Source organism: Periophthalmus magnuspinnatus, chromosome 15 (genome assembly GCF_009829125.3).
Source record: "Periophthalmus magnuspinnatus isolate fPerMag1 chromosome 15, fPerMag1.2.pri, whole genome shotgun sequence".
Taxonomy (NCBI): Eukaryota; Metazoa; Chordata; class Actinopteri; order Gobiiformes; family Gobiidae; genus Periophthalmus; species Periophthalmus magnuspinnatus.
The window spans coordinates 23,784,406-23,800,093 of record NC_047140.1 but is presented as its reverse complement, the minus strand read 5'-3'; the positions used below and the strand labels follow the sequence as shown (position 1 = coordinate 23,800,093).

General features: G+C 38.2%; 1 protein-coding gene across 7 annotated transcripts in view; it reads right to left on the bottom strand.

Moving 5' to 3' along the window:
• Window positions 1-15,688, bottom strand: part of tacc2 (transforming, acidic coiled-coil containing protein 2) — a 51,186-nt gene that overhangs the window by 16,817 nt on the left and 18,681 nt on the right. For all 7 annotated transcript variants that reach the window (XM_055227275.1, XM_055227273.1, XM_055227274.1 and 4 more), the window contains one exon: window positions 10,216-10,443. In XM_055227275.1, coding sequence (XP_055083250.1) covers window positions 10,216-10,443 — 228 coding nt within the window. The remainder of the gene's footprint in view (window positions 1-10,215; window positions 10,444-15,688) is intronic.

Here is a 15,688-nt window from a genome sequence, read left to right as displayed (position 1 = left end):
TGCCCCCCTGAAATCCATCATGTGTAAGTTAATGGGATGAACACAAAAGGATTCAGCACTTAACATGGCTTACCTGACTACAGGGGAATTAAAAAAAACTACTTGTCTATTTATTTTAATGTATTTTAAGACCAGACACCGTCATGTCCAGGAATTAACACTCCCGAACCTCCATTTCTGCAGATCAATACATCGCCCCCTGCCACTCCCTCACCTCTGCCGGACCGGCCTAATGGCAGCCCTGACCAGACTGTCATGGCTGGAGCCCCATGAGATCCGGCGGAGTATCCCCAGAGAGGGCTCTGATCCTGGGCTGTCCCCGTCTGGAGTCGTCGCCCCTCCCAACAGTGAATCCCATCCCCATCGGGCCCACTGCAGAGGAGACAGAGCCTGCCACGCACTCACTGCCATGCTGGAACCAGGATGTAGCTCTTCCGCACTACGCTGCGATTGGTCAACGCAAAAGGTAGACGCACGCGGACTGCCGATGACGCTCCAATCTCACTGCTGTCTCCAGGTTCCTCTATAAGCTATGAAATCCAAATCCTTCAATTCTTAAAGCTCCATTTTGTAATCTGTCAGGCAGCAGGTATCCGTTAATCTGGTTTTCCTCCAAATAAAAATGATTTAAAACAAAATGACAGAAAGATTGCAGATGTCCAAGCCCATGTATTGGCTGTATTTTGGAGGCACCTCTCTTGCTTCTGTTGCATTCTCTTATGCCTTCAGCCTTTTACCACCCCTCCCTCTCTCCTTTTCTCTCCCTCATCCCTCTCTCTCTCCCTCTCTGATCACACTGCTGAGGAAAACGCAGACGACAGCCCACCAATCAGACCAGCTCTCATTAGCAAGCACTGGCTGTATTTAGCTAGAAGTAATTTACATAAGAAACACACAAGAAAACATAAAAATACTGTTTTTAAAGTCACTTCCACCCTTTTCTCCTTGGGCATAGGCAAAGTGCACAAACTAAACCACAAGATCTTTTCTGGCATAGGGGCTTTACTGTCACTGTACTGAGTAAAAGCACATAACAGCATAATGCAGAAGAATTGGTAAAGATTCATACCTGCAGAGTCTATTGATTGAGCCAGTGAACACAAAAGATTTTGAGCATTTGGTGGTGAGGGGGCGTTGTCCAAAACATAAAAGGGGGTTAAAATTCAATCTTGTGATCATTATGACTTCAATAAATGACCCAACAAATTAATCAATGCCACTGATATTCACGGTCATTGTTGTGTTTATCCCACAAAACAATAAATAACATAGGAGTGCCATACCTCAGTACAGGGTGCTGCTATAGGATCAGTCTCCCACTACTGCCAATGTTTGCTTCATTTCCCTTGTGATATTAGCACCCGTGTGGACTTGACATGTTGATGATGGATGATTGGATATTTGCATGAGTAAACTGATTAAATCAGCCATATTGTTTTAATCAATCAAGTATTAACTTGATTCCAGTTTTGTTTCAGACTTTGTCAAAATTATAAAAGAACTAGCACAAATGCAAAACTCTCTGTACATCACTGATTTTCATTGTCAGTGATGTAGCATGAGGTCATGACAATTCCATACCTTTTTCGGAATTGCTTAAATCTACCTTTTTTGGAATTGCTTAAAAACTTAACAAATTCCAGGGTATATAAGGTGGCTGTTGTCATTGTTCTTCTCATTTATAGTAAATTGAATTGCAAATTTGTTGTCACTTTCAGGTTAGTGCTGATGTGAGACTGATGACCAAAGGAGAGCCATACTCTGTGGGAGACATATTGAGCCACCACAGGAACAACAGTCTGCCACAGAGACCCATGTGTATTGTGTATTGTATTTCCTATTACTTTCTGGTTCAGTAAGTAAGTTATACATTTATTTCCTGTTGATTATTCTTTCTTGGTATAATTTCACACTAGTTTTCCCCTCAGTTAATGCAGACAAATAACAGACCATTCTGCAACAGTTAAATGTTTTTTTCTTATCTTATCACCTTGTTAATTGCTAATAAAGTCCCTATAGATTCTCAGCTATATTGAGTTATTTTTTCAAATACAGCAAGTAATGGGTTTGCAAACACTGTGTTGCCATGGAAACACAAGGCTGGTCCCACCATATGTTCAGAAACAAAAAAGAGACTGCCAACCACAGCACACAACACACAATAAAGGCAGAGAATACATTTACTGTCCCAATACCCACGCTACGCACTACACATGTCAGTGAAGTGTGTATTTTTTGAAAGTGCATGAAGTGCGTGAGTGCTCAAGCAAGCAGGGGTAAAAAATATTAAACTGCAGAGGGGTCTTAGCATGATAGGTGGCTAAGCTGGGTTAGTCAAACTCAAACCTTGGATTTCCTATATCACGAAGGCAGCTCACTTTTCAGTGTGGTTGTTACTATAGTAACAGAGGCAGCAGAGCTAAGCTGGTCTCCTGATTTATACATTCTATATTCCATCGTATAAACGGGGAAACCCCACATGTGCACTGGCAGCGGTGTGTAAAATATCATACACACTGCGCTTTTATTAGGCTCCTGGTTTACACCTATATTGCTCTCTGTTTATTGAGTAATGAAGAATAGTGTCTTCTTTCATATATTTATAGGCTACACTTTATTAAACTGCATCTGTTAAAATCAAAACATTCTATAGAACTGGGACAACCAACGCACTTCACATAAACGTGCATAAGTGGGGAAGTGTTTTTTTTTTTAGTTTTTTTTTTAACAATTAAATGTACAGTATTCTTCCTAAAATATTCTATTCACAACAGCAATGAAAAGGACACAAAACTAGACATATAAACACATGCAGCCATCAGACCTATTAATAAGGCTGTTGGCTGGAACATCAAAAGGCCACTTGTGTTAATATGACTGCAGTCTGCATGCAGTGTCTATTTTCAGCACAGAGGAGCAGAAGCAGACAAAACAGAGCAGAGCAGCAGAAGGCAGTGGTGAGTGGGTGAGTGGTCGTGTTCAGGGCACATAGAAACAAAGACAGCAGCAGAAGGCACCAATAGCAGAGCCTCACTGCAGCCTGAGAGACAGAGGCAGAGTCATGGTCAAACGCTTCACTGCCTATAGCAAAGTGTTCAAAAACAACACTGCATATGTTTATAGAAAGAGGAAGAACAACTAAGATGGGTGCTACCAAAATCAGGAATGTTTGATCGGTTATCTTAACTTATCTTATCAGAGGTAAAGATAGCCACAATGGATTGTATGACAAAATCCCACTTTTGTCAATGAAAACAGTTCTTAATATATTCTGCCTTTTTAGCATGGATTTGGCTTATAGATAATTGATGATGCCTTCATATAAATAGGTGGGTATACCAATAGGAAATAACAAGTACAAGAATATTCAGACTTACTTGTAACTTGCTTAGTTGCTAAAAGAAATAATGCTGTTTGATTCAATTCATGACAATCCCGAGCACAGTACAAGCAAAAAAATCTATTGTTTACATCCTGATGGCTATTAAAATTATAGCCAGCAGAGGGAGCCCTTGTGTTTTGTATTTTCAAAGATGAATGAGGCTGGTTGACATCTTTGCCATTACATCACTAGGAAACCCATACTCTGAGAACCACTACAAGCAAAATTAATTCAACAAAACCTGCTGTATTTTCTACAGTCAAATGTAATCCTAAACTGGAACAAAGCTGTAGGGTTCCCATTAAAATGAGACAAAGCCAGTCTGTCTTCAGCCAATGACTTCTTACCCCAAGGGCTTAAAGATGATATGGAGAATTAGCTGTACCTGTAGGAGGCACATAAAATAAACCATGACAAATTCTCACTCACAGAACCAGATGTTTTATGCAAGTTATTCCCATCAAAACTGTAAATCAGCTGTCTAATACACCTGGTTTGTCCATGAACTTGAAACTCCACAGACCAGCAAAGAAAAGACAATGCATGAGACGGTTAATCCTGTACCTTGTCTGTTCTAATCTGAGAAGCAGATGGCACGTTGTAGGGCAAGAGCCAAGAATGGGCAACAGCAGAGTGAAAAGGGGCGAGGAAGGGGGTTAAAAATGTGCCCCAAACTAATGATGAGATCAGACGGTCCAGGAAGAGACACCAAAGCAGAGCATAACAACCCCCATCAGGGCAGAGAGTACACAACCTGCCCTTGGAGGATTAGTGACATATGGCAACTTCAAATGAAGCTATAAACATAAACATGTGTATATTTTGTCAACAGCCTTTGAATAAACATGTACAAAATGATTATATGATAATATGCCATTAACATTATAAAATGATTGAATATGGAATATTAATAGTAATGTGACACTTTTGTTTTAATAGCATAAGTAGATTAGGAAAGTGGCTTTGTTCCAGGTTTTAAGGAACAGAACAAGCACATCATTTAATTACATTTTTTGTAATTGAATAGAGCAATTATTTATTTATAAATATGATTAATTGCACAACCCTTGATTAGAAATGTTTTCATCCAAAAAAGCATATTCTTTACATCGCAGATATAGACATCATAACATTAAAGATAATGGCGAAATGCCAAACAAAACCCTTATTTAACCTTATTTAACTATTTAAGTATAACAAATAAGATTCATTCTACACACGTACACATATAGTAACAAGCCTATAAATAGTACCACGCACACTTACTGCTGCTCCACTTGCCCTGTGATTCAACATAAATAAAACAGACCATTTTCTCCTCTCATCTCTCCACTTTAGGTCCCTCCTCCTTTTCTGCACATCACCCCACCAGTCTATGCACTCATTACCTAAATCTAGTTCTCACTGGAATTACACGGGCCACTGTTATGTTTTAGGTACATAGAGCTCTAAAAAGGAGAAAAACATCCAGTAGGAGCATGAGCATAAACACGTGTTCAGATCTGCACCTCCATATTTACATCACAAAGGGGTACAACAATGCTACTCTGTTAGCCGCTACAGATTCCAATGTACAATAGAGCTACATACAAAGACATGGGAAACAAGAATGCCAACTGCTTTCAAAGGTGACAACAAAATGATGTAAGAAATTTTGTTTTGGAAGCAAAGAGGCTTTTTCACTATGTCAGATATCCTGTTTGTGTATTGTTGAATACATATACGTGAGAAACTCTAGCGTTATTATTACAATACAAAACAATTTCAGCAATAGTGGTTCATGACAGATCCAAGCTCTTCATCTGAAATGTTTTGTAGATAATAGTATTGCCAAGATGACCAAATATCAGTAAAATCTGTGGCTTTGTTACTAACGTATGATTGTTGATAGAATTTAATAAATAAATACAATTGCATAGTTGCTGAAACTATCCATATAACATGACCATGTCCAATGTAATAAATAAACAAAAACATGTCAGCAAATCATTAAGACACTCCACAACCTTCCACTTGTTCTAGATCCACAACAAAAAATCAACAACAAAGCTTCCAATGGCCTTTGTTCACTCTATTTGACTAAGGATAAGACAGTGTACCATGACTTGTGTGCAGGTGACTTACATGTGTTCCTGGGACAGACAGCGGGTCTGCCCTTGCTCCATGGATTCGTTGGCTCCCATGGTCTTGTTGGTCAGCCCCCCTGGCCCCCCCTGCCTGCTCCTGATGCCCTACCTCACACCACATCCACCTGCTTCACCAAAAGATTTCTCTGCTTTTCTTCTTCTTTTGGTTTGAAGGTTTACTGCGCTGCACTGCAGAGGATGAGACGCCAAGGAGATGTTGCTTGTATCAAGCGTTCACTCCATTAGATGATTAAGAGCCATCCAATTTATACAGCATCCTTCTGTCTGTTGTACCCATGCTGATAGTAATAGTCCTCAATGTGTTACCAAGTGAAGCGTTGCAACGGTCAAAGATATCCTTAAATTTTCAAATAAAAACAAGACAACAATCCGATGAAAATTGGCGTTAAAATGTAGCTTCCGTGCATGAGTGAATCGCTCTCGCTGGTCGCTGATAGAGCCACAGTGTGTTGCCGCTCAGACTGCCTCCTCCCCCCTCGCACTCTCTCACCAGCCCCCTGCCCCTTTAAAAAGACGCACAGCTATTTCTATTACAACAGAGCAGAGCACCCAGACAATGGCAGACCCCCAAACTGCTGTTCCAAGCCTCACTGGTGTTTGCATTAAGATTAACAGTGTTTTAGCTGCGTAAAGATGTCTTCCTTTTCAGCCAATGAAAGTTCCCATTTTCAGTATAACCAACCAGAGTGAAGCTTCAAGTAAACAATAGGATTTAAGTCAAGGATGCGTGTAGTATTTTCAACACAGCAACCTTGACAACAAAAGTAAACAAAACAGCCAGTAGGAATAGACATATTGATCAAAATGAACGAATTTGAACTTTTAATTAATTTCACTACCTTTTCGAAAAACAAGAGTGGCATTGTCTGATATTCTAGTGAAGACCATACCTTTTTTCATTGAATACCCTTCCTGATACCCAATAAATAACAAATGGAAATAGAGATAGGTAAGTAGTAAAATTGTAGGCAAAATGATGGACAGATGGCAGACTAGCTGATCTAATTTACTGGCACTCAAGCCAAATTGCACATCATATTATCATACAACTATGCTGAGGCTTTCCAACATCTGAGACAAGGAACAGAACAGGATCACCTAAGATTCCACTTTCTGAAAAAAGTAGATACAGTAGATATCTGAAATTTGAGAATACGCCTATTGTTCAATTCCTGGGAAAGAGTGGGGAATGAAGACCCATAACAAAAGAAATCCAAGCCTGTGGGACTGTTAAGATCACATCCTGGTTTAGAGCAGGTTTCAAGTGTCTTATCTGGGGCTAAACATCAACCTAGAAATATACAGTAACATAGGACTACATGTGAGGACTGATTAAATGAATAATTGAATCAAAATGAGCCACTGATTGAGATTTTTTTTTTAAATGCAACCTATTAACCAGTGATTAGAGTTATCAAGTTACAATTAAGTCTGTGTAAAGTTACAATTAACAAATCACAAAAAAAAATTATAAATATCCCTGTGTTCATTCTTCCTTGTATATCCTATAAATGGCAAATCTAATTGGAATTGCAATACTTGTCAGACAAACATATTTTGCATGTTTCACAATTGTTCAGACCAGCAGTGTTTGCATACAGAATAAACATGGACCCTGTTAACCCATGTAGAAAATTAATATTGACCACACTGAAATCTCCCAGAGGGGTGAAAGTCAATGTTGTACAGCCTGAAGGGACAAGTAAAGTGCTGCCCACTCCCACAACAGTCTGAACAAGCCAAAATATTGATTGTACTAGACACCATAGCAACAGCAGCTCTAGTATGATAGAAGTATATAGAACGAGTATATAGTATATGTGATCAAGAGATAATGGGTTTTTTTTACATTAAATCCAGGCTCAAAATGTTTCTGTTATGGTGTTTATTCTGCACTTTTCTTTTTTAAGTTGATTTAATGATGATTATTTATGTTTGTATTTGTTTGTATTGTGACTTTAATGACTTTCTTATTCTCTAAAGCACTTTGAATTACTTTGTGCATGAATTGTGGTTGCCAGATAAACTTGTCTGGCATTATATTGATGACAAAAGGAAACAAAATTGTGCTGATCTGTTGGTGTGAGGTCTTGGACTTGAGGTCCACTTTCTCAAATAAAAAATTCAGCGTTCTCAGGCAGTGGAAGATGAGGCTGCAGCAGCTATTTCTGAAAGATTCATAAGCACTCAGACTGAATCAGGGTCAGCACAACTCACACACAGGACTGTATGGGCAGAGGAGAGGAAAAGTGAAAGTAAATATAGAAAGTCTATTGTACAAATATATTATAGTATTTAGATATAGGTAATGTAAAATAGTCTTTATTTAGATATAGTGAGTCACATGACTAAAGAGGGATAAATATGAAAAAGCAACAAGCACTAAAAAAGGGAAAAAAACAACAGCATCGTTTTCCGTGCACCCATTTTTCATCTTTGAATATACGTTTGTTGTATTATTTTTTAAAAATCACTTAGTATAGTGTATAATCTAGGGCTGGCCAATATGGTGATAGGACACAATCTGCTGTTTTGGTCATATTGTAAATCTACATTTCTCAATTTAATGCCGATATCTGCTCAAACACAGACACATTTTTCTACCCACTTCTGCTATTGGTTAGGCTTTGTAAGTCTTTGAGTGACAGATGGATTTAACAGTGAAGCATGAACTTTCAAAATAAAAATACTTTATTTACAAAGCGCACATGAATTGTGATCATACTTAAATCACAATATAATTGTGATCCACTTCTGAAGGTAAAAAGTTAGTGTATTATAGATGAAAAATAATTACATCATTACATCTTTATTTGTCTAATTTGATTTGGTTCAGCTTTGTTCTCAACATCTTTACAATAGATTTGCATTGGTCTGATTAGTTTCCCCTTTCTAAATGTCTTTTTCCATCATAGCCAGATGACTCAGTGGTGAAATCAGAGCGTCTCAAAGGGAGACCACTGCATCTACGGCCTCAGACGGTCATTGATAATATCTCTATGGCACATGTGTTGTGACCACACAGAAAACCAGAAAACCATCTCCAGGCTCTGTCATGGTTAGCCTGTGTTTCACTGTACACTGACACAGTGCTGCTGATAGTGATTTAATGAGCTGAGTTTGAGCAAAATTTATTTCACATTTTGTAAGTGGGGCTTGTGAAAATGAATAATTAGGAAGAGGATGTTGTACATAATAATATTTGTAATCCTTTGCATCCCTCAATAAACATGAAAGCAGACAAACAAAGCAATTGGCTTACTGATTGCATTATGTTTTCTTGATAAAATGCCAATATACATGTAAAAAAATTTCCAGTGGTTAAAGTTAAGATTTGAAGTTTATGCACCTGCATATTCTGGCCGAATTAAAATAGAACAAATTTAAACATCTCCTTGGGTTATAAATACATCTGCATTATATTTAAAATTCAATACATGCTGCCTTCTATATAATCATTTTGTCCTTCCACTGTGTAGTTAGGTAGGAAGACAGTGTTTTGATAAAGCTCCCTCTGCTGGACTAAAGTAATATTGCATGTAAAGGGGCTGAGTCACTCTCTTTCCCGAAGTCAAGTATATCAATTAAATTGCATAAATAAATCAGTGCAGCTTATTGTTTTAAATGAAAACCAGTACTGAATCTGTTCCAAATGAAAAACCAGAGACATAATTTAATGTCTGTGTCAGTGCAATTACTAAAGTGTCACAAGATGAACCATAACTATGTCTTGCTCAATTCTAACTCAGAATGTAAACAGTATTCAATCTTAATCCTTTGCTTCTTCTAACCACCAGCTAACCGCACCTCTATCACACATACTGTAGCATATAAACTAATTGAGTTTCCATAACCACTAAATTCAGACATGAGCAAATCCTCTTTCCTTTGACTTCATGTGGTGAAGGCCAGGGCAATAATAATATGTCATTTAATTTCATAATATCATAATTATAGAGGGGGCCGACATGGCACAGGGCAGTAGTGGATTGCAGTGCATGTAACCTCTCTTTGCTCTCTTTAAACTAGACAAAAAGAAAAAGTAAATAGTTTTCAAGTAATTCCACATTATGAACATGATTATCTGACAAACAAACTACTCAACCAGTGGTGGGGTAGTATGGCAGTTTACTGTTTTCTAACATTTTCTTGGTTAAATCAACAATTGTGTTAAACCCTGTAAAGCAACTGCTGTGATTTTGGGCTATAAAAAAACTGCACTGAAAAGTATGTGAAAATGATGACCAAAAGTTTGTGGAATAGTGCTTGGTGTATTTAGCCTACTGCACCACTTGTCAATTTGGCACCTTGGTTTGACCTGGGACGGCACTGAGAGGATAAGAACGTGTCTACTTTTCATCAAGTAGGCTAAAGGGGTAAGTGTGTCTCTAGGTAAATCTACTATAAGAACTGTATAGAGCAAAAAGCTGGAAAGCGGATCATATAGACATACCACAATAGGTACATAAACAGAAAAGTATGTAAAAAGTATGTAAAAGAGTGGGGATGATACCAAATATTGGATTCAAAGCAGACCATATTTTAATTCAGGGGCTAAAGATTATGATATGGTGAATACATTTTCTAGTGAGAGCAAGTTGCCTGTCAAACCAACCCATGTCAGAAAAAGCATTGCCACCTTTTCATGATTGGTAAAGTAAAGCATTCAATAGTAGGAAAGCATACCTTAAATTAGGATGGTGGGGAGCAGCCGGTGGATCGGTGTGCTCAGGGATGGGTTCAAGGTCAGGAGGAGGTGGAGGAAATTGGGGTGATGCAGGAGCGGCCTCAGGTGAGTGTGTCTTCGGGGGTGTGGGTGGGGGAGTGGGGAAGTCTGACAGAGCGGGAGGAGCAGGAGCAGGAGGGGTGGGAGGTGCAGGGGGGGCACAAGCACTGATCTCTGTGTGGGACGGCCTGCAAGAAGGACAACACAAAACATCACTCAACTATAAGGAAATTAAAGAGCTGGGGCTACACAACATATTCCAATATCTATTACTTTTTAGTCATGACTTTTACCAATTACAGTGGTTGGTGGAAATAAATAAAATATATTTGTAGTACCTTATGTGATCAAATCAATTAATGACATTTTAACCATGTCCAGAACCCATTATCTTTTATTACAAAAAACTGAAATATGTTATGTTGGTGTAATACCTTGGTCATCTAGGCATTATCTATAGTAACTAACTTTTAAGGCTACTATCTAATTTAAAGCAGCTCTATTAGAGGTGCATTTTGAAGGTATGAAACACAGATAAATGATACTCACTTAAACTGGTCAGAAGAGACTTGTTCACTCTGCTTTGTCTAAACTTAAAAGTGACTAAAACAGTAATACCAGCTCCACCCTTCCTAAGAGCAGAACTGTAACTCTGTTTGAATTCAGATTTGTAACTTTCTTAGCTCCTTCAGGTAGGTCCATGTTTCCCAGGTCCCCCCCTGCAGTCGTGTGCAAGAGATAAACTACTGTTTGCTGGCCCTGTCTCTAAAATCACTGGACACCTGGTAGAGTGGATTTGGCCTTGATCCAGGTCGGCCTTATCGGGAGTGGAGCAGCCTCTAATCTGACAGCCTACGCGACGAACGTCTATGCAGCTGCTCACCACTTGGGGCATTCCTCCTGTTAAACTCTAAAAATAGCCCTGTGGAGTTTCTCTGTATATAATAGGTCTTAACAACAGTCTACCTCTGATCTCCATTAACTTTGGACGTTTGTACAATATTATTTCAGCAACTGCTGTAGGGCAATATGACAATGAAATGAATCAAGATCATTTCCCTGTATTCACTGATCATGAGTTGGATCTTTTTGATTATTATTATAACAAATTCAGAAATAAAAATTGAGAAAACAAATAATTTAATATTAATTTAACAAACATTAAACACAGACTATGAATTAGTGCCACTTAACAAAAAGATTTATCCAATTTTATCAATTGTACTGTACTGTGCTCTTCTGTTTTCAAACTGATTATAGAAAGACATAAAGTCTAAAAGTGAACATACACTATGTAAAAAGATACATATGCTTTTTTTTCTCACTGTCTGACCTGAAATCAGACTAAACTTTTCCTGTTTTAGGTATTTGTTAAATGCCTGAATAATGCGATAAGGATTTTTTAGGCAATTTTCGATACTTTCTTCAAAGTCAAAAGTTTACATACATTTCATCAGAATTTGATACCATTGCCTTTAAAACTATATGACTTTAGTCAATGTTTTGGCTATCCTTCCACAAGCTTGTCACAATAGTTGGCAGGAATTTTGGCCCATTCCTCCAGACAGAACTGGTGTAACTGAGACAAGTCTCTAGGCCACCTTGCTCACCCATGCATTTTCAGGTTTGCCCATAAATTTTCAATAGGGCTAATATCGTGGCTTTGAGATGGCCACTCCAAAACATTGACTTTGTTATCCTTAAACCACTTTGTAACCATTTTGGCAGCATGCTTCGGGTCATTGTCCATTTGAAAGACCCATTTGCGCCCAAGCTTTAACTTCCTGGCCAATGTCTTGGGATGTTGCTTCAGTATTTCCACATAATGTTCTTTCCTCATGATGCCATCTATTTTGTGAAAAATAATCTTACAACATGATGCTGCCACCCCTGTATTTCACAGTTAGGATGGTCTTCTCAGGCTTTCAAGCTTCCCCCTTTTTCCTCCAAAAGTAACAATGCTCACTATGGCCAAATAGTTAAATTTTTGTTTTGTCAGACTATAGTACATGTCTCCAAAAGGTTTTTGTTCCTGTGTGCATTTGCAAACTGTAATCTGGCTTTTTTATGTTTCTTTTGGAGTAATGGCTTCTTCCTGGCAGAGTGGCATTTCAGCTCATGTTGGTACAGTATTTGTTTTACTGTGGATAATGACACACTCTTACCAGCTTCAGCCAGCATCTTCACAAGGTCTTTTACTTTTGTTCTTGGGCTGATCCACCCATCTCCTTCCTGAGCAGTATGATGGCTGGACATTCCCATGGTGTTTATATTTGCAAATAATTGTTTGAACAGATAAATGTGGCACCTTCAGACATCTGGAAATTGCACCCAAGGATGGACTACACTTGTGCAAGTACACAATTCTCTTCCTGATATCTTGGCTGACTTCTTTTGACTTTCCCATGATATTACACAAAGAAGCGTGTGTTTCAGGTGTGCCTTCAAATACATCCACAGGTGTGTATCTAATTAACTCAGATGTTCCAAAGACATGACATCATCATCTGGGTTTTCCCAAATAGTTTAAAGGCATAGTAATCTTACATAAATGTCTGGCTTTGAATAAAAAATTTCCTTTCCTTCGCATTTAGCAAATACAAAAAAAAATTGTAATCCTAATCGATCTGAAACAGGATAAGTTTAGTCTGATTTCATGTCAGACATTGTGAAACATTGAGATAATGTCTTTTTTATATAGTGTATGCAAACGTCTGGTTTGAACTGTACATACTTGCCCTATAATCTTAGAGACCTTACACAGACCTATACTAAACATCTTATTCACTTCGCACATTGGAAATACCTTATTACTTTACTGAAACTGAACTCTGTTATCCTCCATTGCTGCCTGCAGTAAAGTAGAACTTAATAGCATTTAATGAGTATGGGTGCTTTTCTTAAGGGCGTAGCAAGTTTAAAGTTTAAATCCTAGGCACACTCTGGTTCATATCACTCTCTCAAAACACCTTTCAACCATAAAAAGTGTATAATTGGTGCAACATGTGAGAAGAATTTGTTCACAATTTGTTCTCTTTATTGCACTACAGCTAACCTATGGCCTACATCAACCATCCTAGACTAGCATCTGTGCACACGTTAGCATATGCTGCCTGGAAATAGAACCAGCCAAGTCACAACACAGCGTCATAGTTCTTAACATAGAAGCGAGCAGATTATCAATATATTTTTAATATACTGAACATTGTTTTGCAGGTAATTGAGTATATATATCATTTATAATATATATCATTTATAATAACAAATGATGTAAAAAGCCAATTCAGATTCAAATAAGGGTCATTTTGTAGTAATTTCACATTTGTCTGACACCCAAACTTCAATTAACACATGTAAAAGTCATGTTTTGTACCCATTCAGCTGGATTTACATTAAATTGTCTGAACATTGTTGTAAGGATACTCGAAATTTGTCAATATTGCCCCTAACACTATGTCCAAAAATGGCTGTTATACAAAATACATTGCGGTGACCGTAAATGTACTAGTTCAATGCAGGCCATGTGAAACTCAGGTTAACAGCTGCACCATTTTGTATTAGGAACATGTGGAACTTCTCAGGACACCTCTTAGATAAATATACTGTTGGCATTAGCACCTGGAGGCTATAGCTTCTTGTAAACACATTGCACAGTAATGACAAAATGTATTATCGTTCGTATTTAAAATGAGATCACAACCTCAATCTCTAGGCTTCATTTTCCGTGACTGAGCGGTAAGTAAACCAAAGTGATGATTTGTATATTGTACTCAAGCCAGTGCGGACACTTGCATGGTAATGTATTAAAAACAGCTGTGTATGAGAAGACAGTGCAGTCCATGTGGAGAGCTAAATCATAAACAGCACGTTGTAAATAAAACCAGATGACAGTAAGGTGTTATCACTGTAAGAATGCATACAGCCTATTAAATAATATTGTCGACCTAGTGAATATCCATAGAAGATCTAATTCAGGCTTACCAAAACAGTTTGTAAATGAATACCAGACAAGGGCTTATGTACTTGAACAAGCAGAAGTGATTTGCTATGGCAACGTGTCTATTTACAGAAGAGGTAGTACATCCCACCTCAGTCTAAAATGATTTAAGTGGAAATATCATCACAAAATGCGTCATGATAATTTAAATAGAAATCTTAAATTGTCATTGTATTGTTTTCAATGCCAAGAGAGGTAGATAACAGTTATAACCTGCACTGTCTCAACTTGTGTTTGATAAATCTCTTGTGACAATTACTCATCACTCACTCTATACCTCTTAGCTACTGACAATCACACTCAGGCAGGCAGAACATGCTCCAACCTGTAGCATTTTTTGGGATCCATTTTGAAACTTAACTTCTACTTTCCAATTTTGTGTTTTACTTCAAGTCCCTCCCCTTTCGCCCATCTGGTGAGGTCAGCAGCAGAGGCAATTACCTACGACTATGAGACATCTGTTGTGTCCACCTGGTAGGACTGGAACCAGAAATACAGAGATGCTAAATAGGACGATAGAAACTTACCTAGAAGTTTTCAGAAAAGTAATCCATTGTCAAACTCAAGAATGCTATTCCAAATCCGTTTCTTTAGTTTTGTCTTCTGATCTATTTAACACATTTAAGTCCACAGCACATGCCCCAAGTGTCGCGCTGAACTATGGCTTTTGTTGCTTCGTCTGGCCGGTGGAAATTACTTCAGTGGGGTTGGTTGAGTGCCTGCCCAAAAATTCCTCCCACTACAAGCTCCACGGCCTCACTTCACAAAGCCGCAACACACTGAGCCTTACTGACAGCTTGGGCCAACCTCTGGGGGTGGGGAAAAAACGCACATGTACGGCACTTACACACATACACACACATACAAATTATAGTGAAGCCAAACTACCACAGTGCTTATTGGTATTTTACTGTAACTCTAACTGTGTTTCAAGATAGCTACGTCATTGGTCCCCCACAGTGGTGACAGGACAAGTGTTGTGACTGACAAGCAGCAAGTGCTACTGTGGTATGCAGACGGTCCGGAGCACGTAGCACATGTCAGGCCTAAGTGATGAGTGACAAATGAGAGAGATCGCTAAATTAAAAGCCAGTAATATTATTCTAATTCATAGATCCTCAAGACAGGTCAATGACAATGGCTTGTTTCAATACGGTAAAGGTCTTAATACTAGGTTAATTCAATGTTAGGTTTTATGGTTGTTTGTTGATGCCCAGAAAATAATCACGCTCTTTTACTCATTTTCAAAATTCACAGTTTTACATAAAATTTTATTTTGCCCTTTTAAGAACTAATAAAATTGCCTTCAAAGTTAATTTCTTGAACATAAACCAGACATCAAATCATTGCCACACAAATTTTATAGTCAAATTTTGACCTCCAAAGTCTGAACTCTGCTCCAAAACACATGCATTTATTGAAAGAGGATTGGCTGT